Raw genomic sequence first — 19,596 nt, 5'->3', positions numbered from 1 at the left:
TGAGAAATATATGTTGTTCCTTTACTGGCACTGAATTAAAATCTTGGAATTCCCTTCCTAGTGGCATTGTGAGTCTACCTACAGCATGTGGCCTGTAGTAATTCAAGAAGGCAGCTCGCTCAAGGGTAAGGAGGAATGGACAATAAATGCTGGCCTAACCAGTGATGCCCTCATCCTGTGAATGATTGAAAAAACGTCATGAGTCAAATATGGCTCCTTTGGTAGCGATTTTGCCTTCAGAGATTTTAGTCCCACTCCAAATGTTTGAGCACAAGAATCTAGACTAATACTCCAGCTGCACTTTTGGAAGTGACTATTTTGGATAGGACACTAAATGATTCCATCAGAGATATATGTAATGGATCCCATGGAACAATTTCACATCAGAGAAAGGGAATTATCCAGGGGGCCTGGCCAACATTTATCCTTCAAACACATCACTAAAAATAGTATCAGATCATCATCACAATGCCAATTAGGTGAGGAAGTGGCCAGTCTGACACACATTCTGGTCTCCTTCCTATCGGAAAGATGTTGTGAAACTTGAAAGGGTTCAGAAAAGATTTACAAGGATGTTGCCAGGTTGGAAGATTTGAGCTATAGGGAAAGGCTGACCAGGCTGGAGCTGTTTTCCTGGAGCGTCGGAGGCTGAGGGGTGACCTTATAGAGGTTTACAAAATTATGAGGGGCATGGATAGGGTAAGTAGGCAAAGTCTTTTCCCTGGGGTCGGGAGTCCAGAACGGCATGGACGGGTTGGACCGAAGGGTCTGTTTCCATGCTGTACATTTCTATGACTCTATGACATACTCTCAAAGCCAGGACTCTCAGGAGAGGATTACTCTGAATTAGAAGTAATTAACAGATTGATGACTAAGAGTAATCATGATGTCTGGGGCAGATATGAGTTAATTTTAATGTAACTGTAAACTAAAAATGTCAAAGTAAGAATTATTTATTAATTGTAGAAAGAATATAAAGAAAATAGTTGCTGTGTTTCCCCCATTTCAAAAGTGACATCAAGTGAAAAACACATAAACAGTGTTATTTGACTGCATGAGGTTATGGAACAAAGATTTTCTGTCAAAACAACACTGTGACAATCTATCCAAAAATTATCTGCAACCACTTGAGCATCAATTAAAAAATAAAAATTAACAAATATGGTGTAATGAATTTGAAAATTCTGGAGCCAATTATTCAGATTTTGACTTTTGTCTACCCCAGTCCAACACCATCACCTCCACATAATACAAGAGCGGGAAGGAAACTGCACTACCAGATTTGGGCTTGATTTTCCAAGATAATCTAACTCAGGTCCTTCTGTTTCACAAACAAAGGGAGCTCCGCATGTCTGAGAGGAGATTCCATGCAGGGTTCCTTCAGAAATACAAAAGCTGTATTATTATTCAGACAGTTCTTTTGTAGCACATAACTAGAGGAAGGGAAACCATAACCATTTTTTCACAGCAGTCAGCAATCATATTCTGACATTTAAACATTCCGACAGCCACTTTGACGCTGTTGTCAAACTGCAAATGCATAAGGTAGGTGTTTGTGCTACATGAGTACGGGAATAGGCTGCCTTATGGGTAGGGTACCAAGTGGGTAGGCTTCTAGGTAAGAAGGGTTCTAGCTGGGCCAGGTGCCAGCTAGGGAGCAGATACATGCCAGGGGTAGAATGCCAGAAAAATTGTGTTATATTATTGGTTAGTAGGATGCCAATTAGGCGCCAGGTGGGTTGGATGACAAGTGGGGAGGATGGAAAGGGTCAGGGTACCAGGCAAGTGATGTAATGTTTAGAGCAAGTGGGAGAAATTGAGCTGATGTTGTGGGTGTGGTGGGAGGGTTTGTGTTGGGCAAGGCCAACTGGGGAGGGTCTGTCAAGCTGTATCAAGTTACTGCGGGCCCTATCCAGATCAGTGGGGGCAGTTTGGTTATGTCTAGTGGAGGGTAAGCATCAGGTCCAGTGCCTGAGTTGGCGGGTTTTCAGGTTCTGAGAGGGGTTTTGGGTCAGGATTATAAGGGGGCTGGGGAAGGTATATATGGATCAGCTTAATTGTTACATGGGAGTTAGACAATAGTCCATGGGAGTTAGAATAGTTCAACTTTTCCTGAGGAATTTTTTACGATTTAAATGCAGACTTTTGAAGTATTCTAGACATAGAGGAATTGCCCAGTGGAAAAATCAATTTCTCAGACAAGTCCTTCAGAATGTGTTAAAATGGGATTATACAGGGTCTCATGCACAAATCCCATCTCTGCTGGCACGAGACTCTTAATGAAATACTGGTTCTTAAAACTAGATGGCACTATTTCATAATATAGTGAACATCGTGATTTCAAGTGAAACAACTTTCATTGAATCATATTTTCCTATTAAAACCAATGCTAAATCTGTGGTTCAGTTGTTAGAACTTGTTTAGCTGCAAACAAGTCTTAAAAATTTCTAAGTAGTGCTGAAGAGTCATATTAGACTCAAAACCTTAACACAGTTTCTCTCTCCACAGATGCTGCCAGACCTGATGAATTTCTGCAGCATTTTCAATTATTATGTCAGATTACTAGCATCCAGAGTATATTACTTGCATTAAAACATTATACCCTATGAGTAAAGTACTGACAGTGCAAAATTCCTAATTGGTAAATTAAATAACTTGTAAAATTTAAAAAATCTAAAAGAAATATGGTCATTTTGTTCTAATACTTTATACTTTCCTCACATCTTGCTTTCTTACCTTCCTAACTATTGTGAACCTTTAATCTCATTGACCTTCTAGTTGAGTACTTCGCCTGTTCCCTAATCCCTTGTCTTGCTGCCAACCCTCTGTTTTGCAGCCACTGTCCCTCACTGATTCTTCCTGACACTTAATTTCCTGTTCCACAACATCACCCTTATAATGTCAATTTACTTACTGGGAAGTGGAGTCCTTGTGTAGACAGAGATCAAAATTACTTTAAAAAAATCAAATACTGAGGTAACCTATGCTATATTTGTCTTTTATACTAGGAAATCAGCCAACCCCTTGTCATAACCTCTACAAGGCCCATGGGGAATCATGAACTTACATCCCTTGAGTATGAGTTTCTTTGGCAACAAGCAATGGCCTAACCAGCTGGAACTCATCATCTGAGCCCTTTAACCCACTTGTGGCACAGTGGTAGTGTATTTATTCTGGTCTGGGAAGGTTCAAGTTCCACTGACTCCATTGATGTGCAATAATATCTCTGAACAGGCTGATTAGAAAAAAAGGTTACTTTTTTAAAAAAAGCAGACCCAAGGTCCCTTTTGTGGCACAGCGATAGCGTCCCGAACCCTTGAACTCAGAGGCCTGAGTTCAAGTCCCACCTACTCAGAGGTGTGTAATAACATCTCTGAACAAGTTGATTAGAAAAAAATGTATATATTTCTTAAAAAGCAGATCCAAACCCATTTAGTTCACTTATGTTCTTTCGAAAAGGAAGGTCTGGCCTACATGTGATTTCAAACCCATAGTAATGCAGTTGACTCTTAACTGCCCCCTAGGGATGGATAATAAATGCTTTTCACCCAGTGACAACCTTATCTTGTGAATGAAATAAAAGATTCTTCTGTTGTCAAGTTAAAACTAAATTTCTGACTCAGATTCCTCAAACAAAAAAGCAGACCCAGTTGTGGTGACATACAGTGCATTATCTCATCTTCCAATTCCATTTTGATTTAGCCCTTTCCCTCTTTCCCTACCTCCCCTTCACCTTTGAAGCTTTACGTTGCCCTTATTGGGTTTTGCATGTTGATATTTAATTGGGTACACAGTTGCGTTTGCTGGTGGTGGTTAGTAGTTTTTAAAAAACACAAAAAAAGTCAAGGTGATTTTGGTGGCAGGACAGTCACTTAGTTGTGTATGGCAGCACCTCTGGGTATAATGTAGAAAACGTAGAGTCTATCTCAGGTTGGGAACCTATTACACCATGAGTAGTAGCCCTATTTTATGTTCAACAATAAATTATGTTCATTTCTAGTTGGGCATCCTGAGCTATTACAACCCAAGTGAAAGGCAATTTTATACTCCATAGAATCCCCTACAAGGTGGAAACGGATCATTTGGCCCAACAAGTCATACTGACCCTCCAAACAGCATCCCACCAAGACCCATGCACCTACACCTTGCATGGCTAACACACCTAATCTATACATCCCTAAACACTATGGGTAACTTAGCATGGCCAATCCTCCAAATTTGCACATCTTCGGTCTCTGGAAGGAAACCAGAGCACCTAGCAAAAAACACACATAGTAGGAGAACGTGCAAACTTCACATGGACAGTCACCTGAAGATAGAATTGAACCTGGGTCTCTGGCATAGTGAAGCAGCAGTGCTAATCACTGAGCCACTGTGCAGTCGAAATAGTCCAGAGTCTGCTTATGCGCTGGGGAAACTGACTCAAATTTCACCATGGTAGTTGATAAAATTTAAATCTGAATAATTAAATTAATTCTAGAACTAGACGAGTCTCAATTGTCATAAAAACTGATCTGAATCATTAATGTCATTTGGGAAAGAAATCAGTCACAATTCTTGTTCTGGCCGACAAGAGACTCCTGATCCACAGCAATGTGGTTCACTGATTTCATCCACTGAAATGACTGGGTAAGCCACTCTATCACACAACATCAGGTTATTGTCCAACAGGTCTATTTGAAATCACAAGCTTTCAGAGCGCTGCTCCTTTGTCAGTTGAAGTGGAGGGAAATGTACAGGCACAAATTTATAGGCGGAGAGAATCATGTAACTTCTGACTTTATCCACCCCAGTCCAACACCAGCACCCCCACATCACAGTCAATCAAGGGCAGGGAAGGATAGGCAACAAATTTTAGCCTGGTCAGTGATATTGACATATCACAAACAAAGGGGCAGCATGTTGGCTCAGTGCTTAGCACTGAAAATGTGTTGCGGGAAAAACGCAGCAGGTCAGGCAGCATCCAGGGAACAGGAGAATCGACGTTTCGGGCATAGGCCCTTCTTCAGGAATGAGGAAAGTGTGTCCAGCAGGCTAAGATAAAAGGTAGGGAGGAGGGACTTGGGGGAGGGGCGTCGGAAATGCGATAGGTAGAAAGAGGTCAAGGTGAGGGTGATAGGTCAGACTGGGGTGGGAGCGGAGAGGTCAGGAAGAAGATTGCAGGTTAGGAAGGCAGTGCTGAGTTCGATGGATTTGACTGAGATATGGTGGGGGGAGGGGAAATGAGGAAACTGGTGAAATCCGAGTTCATCCCTTGTGGTTGGAGGGTTCCTAGGCGGAAGATGAGGCGTTCTTCCTCCAACCGTCGTGTTATTGTGGTCTGGCGATGGAGGAGCCCAAAGACCTGCATATCCTTGGTGGAGTGGGAGGGGGAGTTGAAGTGTTGAGCCACAGGGTGGTTGGGTTGGTTGGTCCGGGTGTTTCTCTGAAACGCTCCGCAAGTGCTTAGCACTGCTACCTCACAGCACCAGGGCCTCAGGTTCGATTCTGGCATCGGGCGACTGTCTGTGCCGAGTTTGCACATTCTCCCTGTGTCTACGTGGGTTTCCTCCCACAGTCCAAAGATGTGCAGTTCAGGTGGATTGGCCATGTTACATTGCCCATAGTGTTAGGTGCATCACTCATGAGGGAAATGAATCTGGGTGGGTTACTCTTTGGAGTTGGACCAAAGGGCCTGTTTCCACACTGTAGGGAATCTAATATACAATCAGCTTATTAATTAATAGCTAGAAAATAAAAAATACTTGGGGAACATAACTAATTTTCCATTTTCAGTAAGTGAAAAGGTTAAGAAAAAGTGCTTAGCCACTAAAAGTACGAAAGACCCCCGCAATCATTTGTGCTGAAGAAATAAATATAATTCAGTAGTGTTCCAGTTTGGTTCCATATTTTGACAGGTTAATGAAATATACCTAAAATTGAGTCATAGAGTCACACAGCACAGAGACATACGTTTTGGTCCAACTTGTCCATGCTGACCATAATCCTAAATTTAACTCGTCCCACCTGCCTGCTCCTGGTCCATGGGGTGAATGACAAGAAGGGTATTGACTCTTGTGGCACAGTGATTGCGGCCTTATCCTTGAGCCAGGAGACTGGGGTTCAAGTCCCATCCGCTCCAGAGGTATGTAATACCACCGCTGCACAGATCGATGAGGAAAATATCTGAGAGGCTGCTTTTGTTTTTGTATACGTGCTGTTAGTTCACTTTCAAAAGGAGAAGGGGAGCTCAGCAAAGGCCTGACCAGGTGTCACCCGAGTCTGCTCCCCCTCCCGATGCTCTTACACAACTGTTTACCCTTCCTTCCTTCGTCCTTTCCAGTAACCGAAGGGCCCAGAAAATGACGCTCGCGCCGCCCCGGACTTGCGGCGGTTTATTCTTCGCCTCGCGCGCGGCCAACCGCTCACCGCTCAGTTACGTCACCGGCGGCCTCAGCTCAGGTGAGGCAGCGCAGGGCCGCCTCTTCGCGGCAACACCGAGGACTGTTAGGCCCTGTTGATCAAAGCGCCAAGCTGCTCTAAGGTCCGGGTCTGTGCAAGTACCAACAGTTATGTATCGCTCCCTTTGAAGTGTTTCATTTGCTTGCAATCAAATGTGCACCTTTTCTAAATATTTAACCCCCATCATACGTCTCTCTGCCTTTCAAAAGCTGCCTGCTCTGACTACTGTGTCGAGTCCCGTGACGATTTCTAGGACGCAGCAGAACCTTGCGGTAATTGCAAATGAGAAATGATTGGAATTCGTCCAGGGTTCTGTGAAGCAATAACCTTTCACCGTATGTGACTCAAATCTGGCAAAAATTAAGCTATGTAACCATCAAGGGTTATATAACGTGCTTCAATCCAATTGATCGGGTTGTGTCGACCTGTTTGGTTTTCTGAACGTGGAATATGTGTTTGATCCGGACGTATTCTGATATGCTGTTAAAATATACAGGTATACAAGATTTGATGTATGTCGAATGGAAGTGCCAATACCCGAAAATGTACTGAGTTTTACTGAAACGCTGTCTGTTATGCCATAGTAACGGTGCAATCAATTTTCAAAAACAATGCTAACCATAAAGCCTTTTCTTGGAATAAGAGCAAGCTGCTACTGATGCAAGAGATCTGAAATAGAACCAGATAATTCTGTAGAAACACCGTTCTGACAGCATCTATGGGTAGAGAAAGAGTGTTACGTTTCGAGTTTAGTAAGACTCGTCTTTAGAACATCTCTTCTGAAATTTGATTCGACCACATCACCGTTTCCAGACCTGTCAAGCTGTGAGAGGTGCTGGTTTGAAAGCATTGGGTTACACTTGAGCAGCACAGAGGCTTCTTGGTGAGCATAAGAGAGGTGGAAATAGAGCTTTTAATGGGATTTTTCTGTCCTTTCGTTTTTTTCCGATTGAATAGTGATTGGTAGTTTTGCTGTATTGTTTCCTACTATGAATTTTATGTGTTCCTGAATGTTGGGTATTCAAAGGCACTCACACCCAATCCTATTTTTATTCAATCTGGGACCTTAGTTGATTTTGTGCTCCCTTGTGGCACTGTGGCTGACCATCTTGGCGTAGTGGCTCGGTGGTTAGCACAGCTGCTTTACGATACCAGGGAGGGGTTTGATTCTTGTCTCAGATGTCTGTGCAAAGCCCACACAGACATTCTCTCTCTTGTCTGCATGGATTTCCTCTGGGTGCTTGGGTTTCCTCCCACAGGGTTTCCTGAAGAAGGGCTCATGCCCGAAATGTCGATTCTCCTGCTCCTTTGATGCTGCCTGACCTGCTGCGCTTTTCCAGCAACACATTTTCAGCTCTTTCCTCCAAAGATGTATAGGTTAGCTGGATTGGCTTTGCTAAATTGCCCATTGTATCTAGGATTGTGCAGGCTAGGTGAATTAGCCATGAAAATGCAGGGTTACAGGGATGGTGAGAGTTTGGGTGGAATGCTCTTCAGAGGGTCAGTATGGCCAAATGATCTGCTTCCACACTGTAGGGCTTTTGTGATGAACTCCACTGAGATGACTAACAGCAGTGCAAAGTCGGAATTGAATTTGGGACTCTCCGGTTTGTATACCTCACTTGCTTATTGTATAAATTTGTTGGGATGCTGTGAAAGTTTATAGCTACATTTTGACTTATTATTTGTGACTTTTTGTGTATTTCCAAATTTGTTGTAATTCATTATTATAATTTACTGAACTGTTGGCACAATTCTGAGAGTGGAAAGTGACCAATTTCTTGTAAGAATTGAATAAATTGAAATTATTTATATTGAGGACATACACGTTCAATTGTAAGTAAGCTGAACTTGCAGGCTTGTTGTAGACTGTAAAATGACTTTGGAATTTGATTATATCTTAGGTTTGCTTCCTTTTCTTAAGATTCATTTTCTACTTTTACAATTTTTAAAATTCTTAGGCAACCTGAGGGAAGGAATTGGAATAGCTTGCTTGCTGTGTTTTTGCTATAGAATTTAAGTTGAAAGTTTACAATGTTTATTAATGATATGGAAGTCCTGGGATCAACATATAACCCAGTGTCAATGAGATACCATAGAAGTGAAAGGAATCTTTTTTTTAATTAACATTAGGCACTAATTATAACGTTTATTCTTTTCATTTAGAGATTAAAACAAATACACTAAATTAACAAATTTTGAGTGAGAAGTTCTTTTAATAAAGGGATTGCTTCCCCTTTTATTACACAAATAATTATGAAAGCAATGATTGAAAAATACCTTGAGGATGCAGGAACATCAATCACATTGCTTCAGGAATTGCTGATAACTCATAAGGCTAAGAAAAGTGTATAGATTTTTAATATAAATGTAGCTCATTGGTTGTGAATTGTTACCCAACTAGTTCACATAAGTGGGACATATTAAATGTCATAATGTGGAGTTTTCTTCTTGTGAAAATAAGTGCTCATAATCTGATTACCAAGAAGGTTAAACTAGTGTGTGTGCAATTCTGGTTGCCCTGTATAGGAAGGATACTATTAGACTGAACAGGGTTCAGAAAAGATTTACCAGGATGTTGCTGGGAATGGAGGATTTGAATTACAAGGATAGGATGGGACTTCTTTCACTGGAGCGTAGGAGGTTGAGGATGACCTTATAGAGGATTATAAAATCTTGGGTATAGATAAGGTAAAGGTCTTTTCCCTAGGGTGGTTGAGTTCAAAACTAGGTGGCATATGTTTAAGGTGAGAGGAGAAAGATTTAAAAGGAACCTGATGGGGAACATTTTCACACGAGGGTGGTTTGTGTGTGGAATGAACTGCTAGAGGAAGTGGTGGATGCAGGTACACTTACAACATTTAAAAAAACATTTGGACAGGAACATGAATATGAATGGTTTAGACCGAAATGGACCAAACACAGGCGAGTGGGCGTAGTTTAGTTTGGGAAACTTTGTTGGCATGGATAAGTTGGACCAAAGGGTCTGTTTCCTCTGATTCTATAACTTGTAGAAATATCAATCTAAATGAGGCACCATGATTGTTCATTTGGATAAATAGTCCATGTGGTATGATGCAAAAATATTTAGAGCAGAAAGCTGCAGCAATGCATCAATGTAGTTGCTGTCAGAGTAATGATGTCTGATACCATTATTGGCCTCATTAGCTACAGATCAAAGAATGGTAAAAGTCAGAAGCTTTTCCAGCTTTTGCTTATGCTCCAGTAATCTGTTATGGAATGTGTGTGATTTAAATCAATCTCCACTTGGGTTTGATAGAGTTTGAGAGTCATAAACCTGCTGTCATTCAATGCTAATCATCAATTAGTTGAGGTACTTGGTCACATAGCTGTCCCTGATTTAACCTGCCTGTCCGCAGGGAACATTATGAAGTTGCTTAGTGTCAAACTATTAGTCAATTTTGCTGAAATGAATTCAAGGGATGGAGAGATTCACTTCGAAGAATGATTGAAAAAAGGAAAGACAATTTCTGTGTTCTCTGCAGTGTGCAAAGCCATAGGAACACTCCACTCATTGGGAAGCTTCTCCACTTAAGAAGGGAAGGAAAAAGAGGACATATTGGCCATCATTACCAGCAATACAAGTGCCGTGATGATGAAGAGCCAGAAGAGCATTGAAGGGACAGTAGACAGATGTGCCAGGGGAAGATACCACCCTGAGAGAAGTAGACAAAACTTTCCAAATCTTTTCCTGTTGTGACCCCACTGTAATCTTGAGACTTAAAAATTACCATAATCCCAAAGCTGTGAGAACTGGGATGATGGTGGTGTTGGGGTAGGAACGCTGTGAGAATGTGGTTTGGGGAGATGGAGGGGAAACCTGAGCGCCAGGAGTGGGGTAAGGAGCCAAGAGAGTGAAGGGTTTGTTGGGAAGTTAGATGAAAGTTTTAATCTAAGGTGTTTACAGTATCACATCTCCATGACGCTGGACTCCTTTGGCTATAAATTCTGTGAGGTATGATCTTAACCTCCACAACCACCTGATGAAGGAGCGGTGCTCCAAAAGCTAGTGCTTCCAAATAAACCTGTTGGACTATAGCCTGGTGTTGTGAGATTTTTAACTTTGTCCAACACTGGCACCTCCAAGTCATACTAGAGGAAGCCCTGATCACTAACTACCTATATTTGAATGAATGCCAGTGTCAGACAGGTTATTAGTGGTGTCAGTGATATTGATTAGTGACAAAAATTCAAACTGCATGGGTTGCCATTTAGTGTTGGTAGTGCCAGAAGTTATGGTGGCTGTGAACTTTCTTGTGTAAGCTTCCATTCAGGCAAGTGATCTGTGTAGCAAATTGCAGTCAGGCACAACTGTATTCACATCCAGCATTTGCCATGTTATCGATGACTCCAGAGGCTTAGTATCTGTCTGGTACGTGGCATCATCCTGGTCTCCCACATTCCTCTAAGAGTTTGAGGTCTGGAATATCAGCCTCTGACAGCTGGTCCTCCAAGTATGCAACACCTTCCTCAGTATCTGCTGCTGTTTTAGCTGAAGTGCACAAACTGGCTGCCAAGTCAGAATCTAATCTGAGCTAGATCCAGAGCAAGGATGGGACAGTGCACCATCTTGAGTTGTTCTCCTGTTCCTCAGAGGTCAGTTCTAGATCCTTAGGGTTGTTTTATAGTCAATATGATGAAGCAACTGTTCCATACCTTGTTTGTTTTCTTTTTAAATGATTTGAAAGTCTTATGAACTTCCAAACAGAAACCAGCAGACAAACTCCATACCACTGCAGTTCCCTTTTTATTTACCTTTACTTCTTAGCAGCTAATGCTAAGAGCATTTCCAGGTCACATGAGCATTTCTTATGACCTAATGTTGTCATCAGGATACCATTTAACGTTCTTTTAAAAAAATTCTGCAGTCCATTTTTATCATTTATGGGATGTAGCACAAAATGCAACTTAATAAAAGACATGACTGCCAATACTTTCGGAGTGGGCAGCAGGATAATAGTTGCAGATCAGTTACCCATCATACTCTCCTACTTGATTTCCAGTTCCATTGACAGCATTTGGGCATGTATATCAGGTGACCATTCTGCAAACATTGCATCACACTTGCTGTAAGTGCAAGTGTGAATCACTAAATCTTGCTTGTACTTTTGAAATTATATAGTAATTGACTACAATTGTGAATAATTGTGCTGTAATTCTAAAAATATAAATATGAATTTAATCACTATTTTAAAAGATGTTTTCTAACTTCAGCTGCAGTTACTTGGCAATTTTCTCACCAGGTGGCAATTGACTAACTTATGGGTGTAACGATCCACTATGATGTGTGTGATACTTGTTAAACTATAATTCTGTCTGCATCTGAGCAATCCTTGCTATATAAAGACTGTTGAAGTCTGAGATATTCAGCAGAGTCATTCAGTTGCTAAGAGATCACTGCCACAATGGCATTACATTGGTACTACTTTCATGAAATGTCTGTATTTGAATAGACTTTGGATTTAAATATCATAAATCTTGACTCCCCTAGAACTTTACTACTTTTCCGACCATGTAAGATATGTATGCAATTAACCTCTTTCTTTAGATCTGATACATATTTCAGCATGATTACTAATCTGGTTTTTGAGTTTATCTTCTGAAAATGTAAACTGAATGACTATGATCTTCTTCAAAAGAGTACTAACTAGTCAGTTTTTGAATTGATTTTCATCAGCAGCTCTGAAACTTTCACAACTCAAACTAGTGACCATCATTTGACCTGTGTTAGTTTTGAGTTTGGCAAATAAAGCTACTCTGTAACAGTGAACTTAATGTTATAAAAGAGGAATTTAAAAAATATTGGAGGGAGTTTATGATCTAAATAAATACATGTGCTGAAGAGTATTCAAAAATATGTTTCCTAAATTTCTCAAGTTCCTCCTGGCAGTTCCATTGATAACTGGTGTATAATATCTTGCTTATTTGTCTTGAAACTAATGTATCGAGAGAAATGTTGGTTTTCAATTACATTTTTTTTCAGGAAATGTGAAGTCTTTCTGCTCAGGCCAGAATCCATGATATGTCACTTGAAAAGTTTTCAATATTTAAATGACAATCTTAAATACAATCAGTGTTCAGCTGGTCAAATAATTAATTGACAACTGGAAATGCGTGGATGCATGAACAATGCATTGTTTAAAAAAAACACGCATAGGCATGTTCCTATTCTACCGGATGCTTTCCTGTTTCACTATTTACTGTAAGGGATTGTACTTCGTTTCTGAAATTATTTCCTGCAAATGTATTGCAAGGATGGGGAAACTTTGAGATTTAGTTTTTGTTTCCTGGGATAGATTGAAATAAGGAAAGTCCCTGTAATTTGAATAAGCTGTAGTTTAAGTTGAATTGTGCAAGAGAAATTCAACTTTAATTGAATCCTGTAATTGAAGATGAGAAATGTTAAGTACTGCCATATATTTTGTAACAGCAATACAAAGTACAACACTCATTTTGCAGAGCTGCACTGGTTAACTGTTTCCCATTTTGAACCAGGGGAAGAATTTTAATATGCCAAGGTGATAGTATTTTTTTTAATGGGCATTGGATTAAAACATGGGGAATCACCAGTGTCAAGAAGTTGGCAGAAACATGGTCACTTCTATCTTTATCTCAAATGGATCTTTGAGCATTTGGGAATATCTGTGGGACAAGCAAGTCTGATATTTAAATATGTTAATTGCAGTTGCAATTCTGACATTAACTCCGTATGCCTTGATGGATTGAACGGTTAACTGGTGGGAAAAACTTTAAGTATCGTGTTGATTTGCTTTCTTCCTTGTGGAAGAGTTTTTTTTACTTACGAGACTACAGTTTCACTATTTTGGAAATGGTTTTCAGTTTAAGCAATTTTTGCCACCTTGAAACGTTTTGCCTTCGGTTTGCACTTCCCAACTGTCAGCTGTCACAGCAGATAGGACCTTGGGTCTTTTGGGCAAATGTGTAGCAAGAGCTGCACCAACAGCATCCTTCTTTGTTACTGTCATCCCATGGGAAGGGGATGAGCACAGGGCTCCACCTCATTGGAAGCTAAAACCCAAAATAGCAAGGTTTAGCTTATTATGATGGATTCCCCATTGCCATAGAAGGCTCAGACCTTCTTGATGGGTATTTTTACCCTTCTGAAGAAAGTCCCTTTTCAAGAGGACCAGGTAGTTATGCGTTGTCAGTGGTGTGGACAATCACCACAGCCTTAATTTATTCACTACCTGCCTCTTCCAGGGATCAGCTTGTAATATCTGTGAACCTCTTCATGCCCATATGGCCTTAGGTGCACCTCACTGGTAATGGATTATGTCTTTACCAACCCCAGTACGTATATGCACTTCACCACTGAAACCTGTCACCATGAGAGAACCTTCAGATATACTGCTTTACTTAGATTCCCACTGCCCCAGAGAGTTAAAGATTGCCCATCTGTACACTCATCACTTGGGAGTATTTAACTGAGCATTTAGCATTCCATACCATCAGTTCAACTAGTTCACAGCAGCTGAGAGATCATCATCTTGCTTATCTGTGCGAGATACCTATGGAGCTGCCATGGGGACTTCATCCTATGTTAGCCAAGTCTTCCAGGAGTTTGTGGTTGGAGTAGGTCCCTCATTTCCATATACCCTTTCTCCGTGTTCACTCTAATGCTCTGACATGCTCCCTACTAGCCTAGAGTTGGGAAGCACTTATCTGCACTTCACTAAGGTGCTGAACAGCCAAGGCAAGGTTTCCCTTAATTCTATGTAATGTGGCAGTCTAAAGGTGTAGGCTGTTGCAAAGCATTAGTGTGTATTCCATTGCCAGTCACATTTGGTGCTTCCTACAATTAGCCACTCTTTACTTTTATCTAAACATCATCACACAGGCCTGAGACATTGTAGCACTAATGGTAAAGATTGACTTCTCTCTGTATTCATGGACAGTACCTGTGTAAAGATTGACAGCACTGCACATATTTCTGTTGCTGCCATACAATAGTGCTCTTCCAAAATGATTAAGAAGGTTTAACATTTGCATCCAGCTAGGTAGAGCTTGAAGAGTCCTGTGCTCTGTAGGGACTCTCCGCTGCTATACCAATCTCCCACACCTATTCCTGCTCACTTTGTGTGCTTCACCCCGTGGCAACCCAACAATTTGTCTTGGCAGTCAAGCTGAATTGTGCATGTCTATGCTGGTGGAGGAATGCATAAGTACAGAGAGGGAAATCTGAAGAGTCTACAGACTCTTCCAGACTCTCAATTTTGGTATGAGCCTCCAAATCTAAATAAGGAGGACTTTACAGTGTGACAGGTCTGGTGCCTGGATTGAAGCTGGGAAGGGTGCATCTTCTGTTCAACTTTGTAGTGGCTTGATACAACTGAGTGGCTTTCCTTACTATTCCAGAGGACCTTTGAGGATGAACTACATTGTTTGGGAATCACGTGAGCTAGACTATTTAAAGTGGCTGATTTCCTTCCCCAGTGGACATTTGTGAACCAGATAAGTTTTTACGGCAGTAGATTCATAGTCAGTAGTAGACTTGCTTTTAATTGTAGATTTATTAATTGAATTTAAATCCCAGCGGAAGGGTCACAGCAGCACCCCTCACCACCTCGCCACATGATCCGAGTAGAGAAAATTTAATTCTTTATTTCAATGTGCTATTCCTAACCTTAATATTGAATGCTGAAACTAGAGAAATCCCAATTTCATGGTAGGATAATCCTGACCAAATGAAAACGAATGTCATTTGATAAGCATTCCTATTCAGCACCTTTGGTTGTTGCTGTCTGACTGTAATGAAGATGAACTAATACCTAGCCCTGTATCACAAAAATAGGTATGATATTATCTGTATCAGTGCTTTCAAAAGTGGCACTATTTTAATGCCTTGAAGTTTGAGAACATTGGGGAGTTTCAAACAACCTATTTGCTCTGAAAAAAATGACAGCCCATCTTTTAACAGTCTGTAGTTATAGCAGTGATTGGGCTTGAAAACAGGGAAAAAAATTGAACATTTTAAAGGGGCCTTGCAGTAGTCAAATGTTATTTAAAGCTCCACAGCTACCATTGTTGTCTTGGAGTTTTTGATCCCAAAGTCTGTGATCTACAACTGCAGTGGAGCTTGCAAAAAGTGGTTTGGAAACCCTTTATCTGAATAATGAGGCATTGAAATTTATGCATTTTGTTCATAAGATCATTGAAGTCCTTCAGCTCTGTTACTGACTCATAACCCACTTTCCTTTTGAATATTGTTGTGACATAAAACCCACATTTCTGTATCTGCTGCTTGAATTCCACTACCATATAAAATAGAGTATTTCATTTGTTCCGGTTAATGTCATTTGTGTAGTTTCTGTCTGAAACTACTCTTGTACCACAAAAATAGGTATGATACTATCAATATCAGTGCTTTCAAAAGTGACACTATTTTAATGCCTTGAAGTTTGAGAAATTTGGGAAGGGGAGTTTGAGACTGCTTATTTGCTCTGAACAAAATGACAGCCCATCTTTTAACAGGCTATAGTTGTAGCAGTGATTAGGCCTTGGAAAACAGGAAAACTATTTCTGTCATTCATAAATTTAACTCCACAGTTGTAAGCCAAACTGAGATAGTGGGTGTTGGAGCAGGCCAGGCAATTCTGATACCGCAAAATACTGTAGCTGCTGGAAATTTGAAAATAAACTTTTTTTTTTAAGAAAAAGCCCCAGTAGTGCATATATAGAGAGAAACGAAGTTAATGTCTGGCATTACATTATTGTGTGGGGTCCCTAAAAAGTCATGTTGAGCCTTTCTTTCAGCACAGATGCTGCTGGACCTGCTGAGTTTCTCTATGATAAAAACAAAGAGTTGAGCATTCCCGATGCTCTCATTGCAACTCTGGTCTATTTTAATTATAGTTTCTTTGTTTCCTAATCCAGAAACAGTTAACATGCTCTTTAAAATACCTCACCAAATTATGCATTTTTTAGCATTTCAAATTCTGCACCTTTTCAGTTCTAGCTAAAAGCTTTGTAGAATTTTACATCTTGTGCAACCATGAAATTAAATGCTGAGTCATATAATGAAAGAACAAAGCCAAAAAAATGAGTAATTATCACAAAGATTCTGTCTATGAAAAATTCCAGTACAGATATCATTCACTTCATTCGTCAACTGGGGAAGAAAAGATAAATATAACGTGAATGGTCCTGAGATTTTCTTTGTCTAAATTTCATACAACTAGTTTCGAGAGGCTACATGTCACATCAGATATTTTTCATGGTAAGAATTCATAGAAATGAAATTAACAACTGACCCACTTCCTGTTTAAAACCACAGTTAACTTTAGTTTTTGGAATAAGAATTATGCTCTACTAATTGGCTGTTTCGGTCATAAGCCCTTCTTCCCGATTCTCCTGCTCCTTGGATGCTGCCTGACCTGCTGCGCTTTTCCAGCAACACATTTTTCAGCTCTGATCTGCAGTCCTCACTTTCTCCCTGTTCAACCACAGACCACATTAAGGGATATAGATAATATGAGAATCAAAATGAGCAATTTAATTCAAGAAAATGAGTTCACTGTCCACCCTTTTTGACAGTAAATAAAAATATTATGCTACCTTTTTAAGTAAAATGAAATATGTGTACTAATATTCGGACAATTCTTCTTTGTTTCATAGGTTAAACTAAGCTACTTAAAAGGAGAAACTACAATACAAGAATTGCAATTAATGGATGCGGAAATGAAGTAATCAGGATGGAAGATGCTTTCATTAAGTTCTGTGGCCTTGCCAACAAAAATGATAGCCATAAGCCAAGCGAAGTATCTTTCATTGAAGAAATCTGTTTCACTGAAAGTGTGAACTTTCTTGTGCATCTGGGTTTTGTAATATGCTCTCTTGTTGGCCTTACTGTGATTAAGTGCAGATGGAGATCCATTACAACATTTAATATTGATAGTGGTTTGCGAGGATGGATCCATTTTCCATGGCACTACATTCGATGGATATTAACATTCTTCTACATTTTCATATCAGCCTGTTGTTTAGCAGATGGCATTTTGTCACAGTTCTACTCAATGTTTGACAGACCATTTATTTATATACCAGATGTAGCACAACTAGCCTCTTGTGTTCTTTCGATCATCTACTATGACGTAGCTGAAAGTGCAAATGCACCCATGTTTTTGGTACTCTTTATCTTTCACTGGCCTGCCGCCCTTAGCATTAACGTATTTAAAACATATCAACTATATACACAGAAGTTCACCACTAGTGATTTGACATTCCTCCTTGTCTGTACCTTGGTCACCATTTACGGGTCCTTTCTCATTCTGGAACTTGGCATATTTTTTAAAAAGGTAAGTCCGTAAATACAATTTAAAGACAAAAAGTGCATTGCTTCTAAATGTGGAAACTTTAAACAAATGTGTTCCATTTCATGAAATTCTTGGATTATTGTACTGGCACTTACTGGGCATAGGTCTTAACTGCCCCTAATTTGATACCAGTTGCTTCTAGATTGGTGATATTTGATTGTACCATGGCTGGTATAGGAATAAAAAACACTGGCTTGAATCATCTAGTCAGCAGCAATGTGCAGTTATTTTCTTTATGAGCTGTTCAGTGATGTTATGACATGCCTCTGGACCTTCTGCCTCAAAGGTAGGGATTCTATCACTGCTACAAGAACCCTATATTGCTGCTGAGCATAATTTCATGCCATTACACAAGCAGATTGGGCATGAATCCAGGCCTCTTGGTGTAGAGGTAGGTGTGCTACCACTGTTCCGCAAGCCCTGTATGCTGCACAGTGATTATCCCAACTAGCCATGGCTATGCCTTTTTTATGCAGTCTTCCAATTACGACTGTCACAGAAAGGGTCGACAGAGAGTCCTTTACAGAATTCCTTGAGAGCGATATTGAATATGGGGAAAAGAGGATTGTCCCCCTTTAAATGACGCTGTCTGTCATACTTGGGTGAGTTTAAAAGTTCAGGGAATATAAGTAAGTGAACTACAGAATGAACAGGTGAAGTGGATGGGGTGTGTAAGTGGGGGAGAAGGTAATTGGGTGGTTGAGAATAGTCGGGTATGGGTCGTTTGCACTGGTTTGGTGAATGTAGGGTGGGGGCTACTTGGGTAGTTGAGCCAGCTGGTTGGAGGGGTAATTGCAATGCTGGGAAATAAGTAGTCATGTGATCAAGATGGGTAGTCAAGTTGCAGCGGAACAGGTCCATCATTTGTATGGGTGGGGAGGGGGAGGAGAATGTAGTGGCGATATTGATTATTGCTTTGGGTTGGATGGAGTGGAAGTCAGGTTTGGTAGGTGTAGTCAGATGGTAACAGGGATCGGTTATTCAGGCGTTGCTGGAATGTGCATGGTGACAGGGGCCAGTCATGTGGAATATTTGGGTTGGGAGGGGCCGATTGGTTTGGGGGTATTTCATAAATTCTGATTTGGGGGGGGATGGGTAATTAGGCTGTTGGATATTTGGCCATTTGTGTAAGTCCATACAGTGTGTACACAGCTCTGAACTAACCAGTGTCTTAGGTTCATCATTGTATCCCAGCTCTTGTATTCTATACTCCTAAAAGAATACTTTTTTAAAATTCATTCATGAGCTGTATGGTCACATGTATGGTCAGACTAGGTAAGAATGGCAGATTTCTTTCCCTGAAGGATATTAATGAACCAGATGGGTTTTTCCTGACAATCAACACTGGTTTCATGGTCTGCGTTAAGTTTTTAAATTGAATTCAAATTCCACCACCTGAGGGGAGTAGAGAACCCATTGTGTCAGTGTTTTTGTCATGATAATATATGCTTGTATAACTGATATCATAACGTGCGTATTTTCTACTCTTCTGTTCGTACTTCTGAAATATGTTATTGTAAATAATTTAAAATACTTTGTATACTGTTGAAATGTGAAAAAAATTGTCATGTCAATTTTTATGCTGAACTAACATATAATATATTTATTTTAGGGTTACTTCTGTCCAGGATATTCCAGAGACATACCACCGTTAGAACTACAAGATCCAGAAAAAAAGTTTCATCAATCTTATGTCAATGTTCTGTCACAGATTACCTACACGTAAGGAAGCATGTGAAAGCAGTTTGCTCTAAATAAATGTTGTCTAAGTTTAATTGCTGATGTTCTATTATAACTGGAT

At 40.3% G+C, this 19,596-nt stretch overlaps 1 protein-coding gene across 8 annotated transcripts in view; it reads left to right on the top strand.

The window, feature by feature from the left end:
- Window positions 1-6,032: 6,032 nt before the first annotated feature.
- The window catches only part of LOC122549405 (ATP-binding cassette sub-family C member 9-like), a 141,869-nt gene continuing 128,305 nt past the window's right edge, over window positions 6,033-19,596 (top strand). Inside the window, exons 1-4 of one of the 8 annotated variants that reach the window (XM_043689176.1) lie at window positions 6,033-6,124; window positions 6,323-6,441; window positions 17,098-17,777; window positions 19,408-19,517. In XM_043689176.1, the coding sequence (XP_043545111.1) occupies window positions 17,175-17,777; window positions 19,408-19,517 (713 nt within the window). In that variant the 5' untranslated portion in view covers window positions 6,033-6,124; window positions 6,323-6,441; window positions 17,098-17,174. Of the gene's footprint in view, window positions 6,125-6,210; window positions 6,938-7,073; window positions 7,325-17,097; window positions 17,778-19,407; window positions 19,518-19,596 lie in introns of those variants that run through there. The other 7 variants (XM_043689172.1, XM_043689175.1, XM_043689174.1 and 4 more) reach the window with 7 other exon arrangements.

The sequence above is a fragment of the Chiloscyllium plagiosum genome, chromosome 4, assembly GCF_004010195.1.
Source record: "Chiloscyllium plagiosum isolate BGI_BamShark_2017 chromosome 4, ASM401019v2, whole genome shotgun sequence".
In the NCBI taxonomy this organism is placed as follows: domain Eukaryota; kingdom Metazoa; phylum Chordata; class Chondrichthyes; order Orectolobiformes; family Hemiscylliidae; genus Chiloscyllium; species Chiloscyllium plagiosum.
The sequence above is the reverse complement of the archived record's forward strand: the minus strand, read 5'-3'. Positions and strand labels throughout refer to the sequence as shown.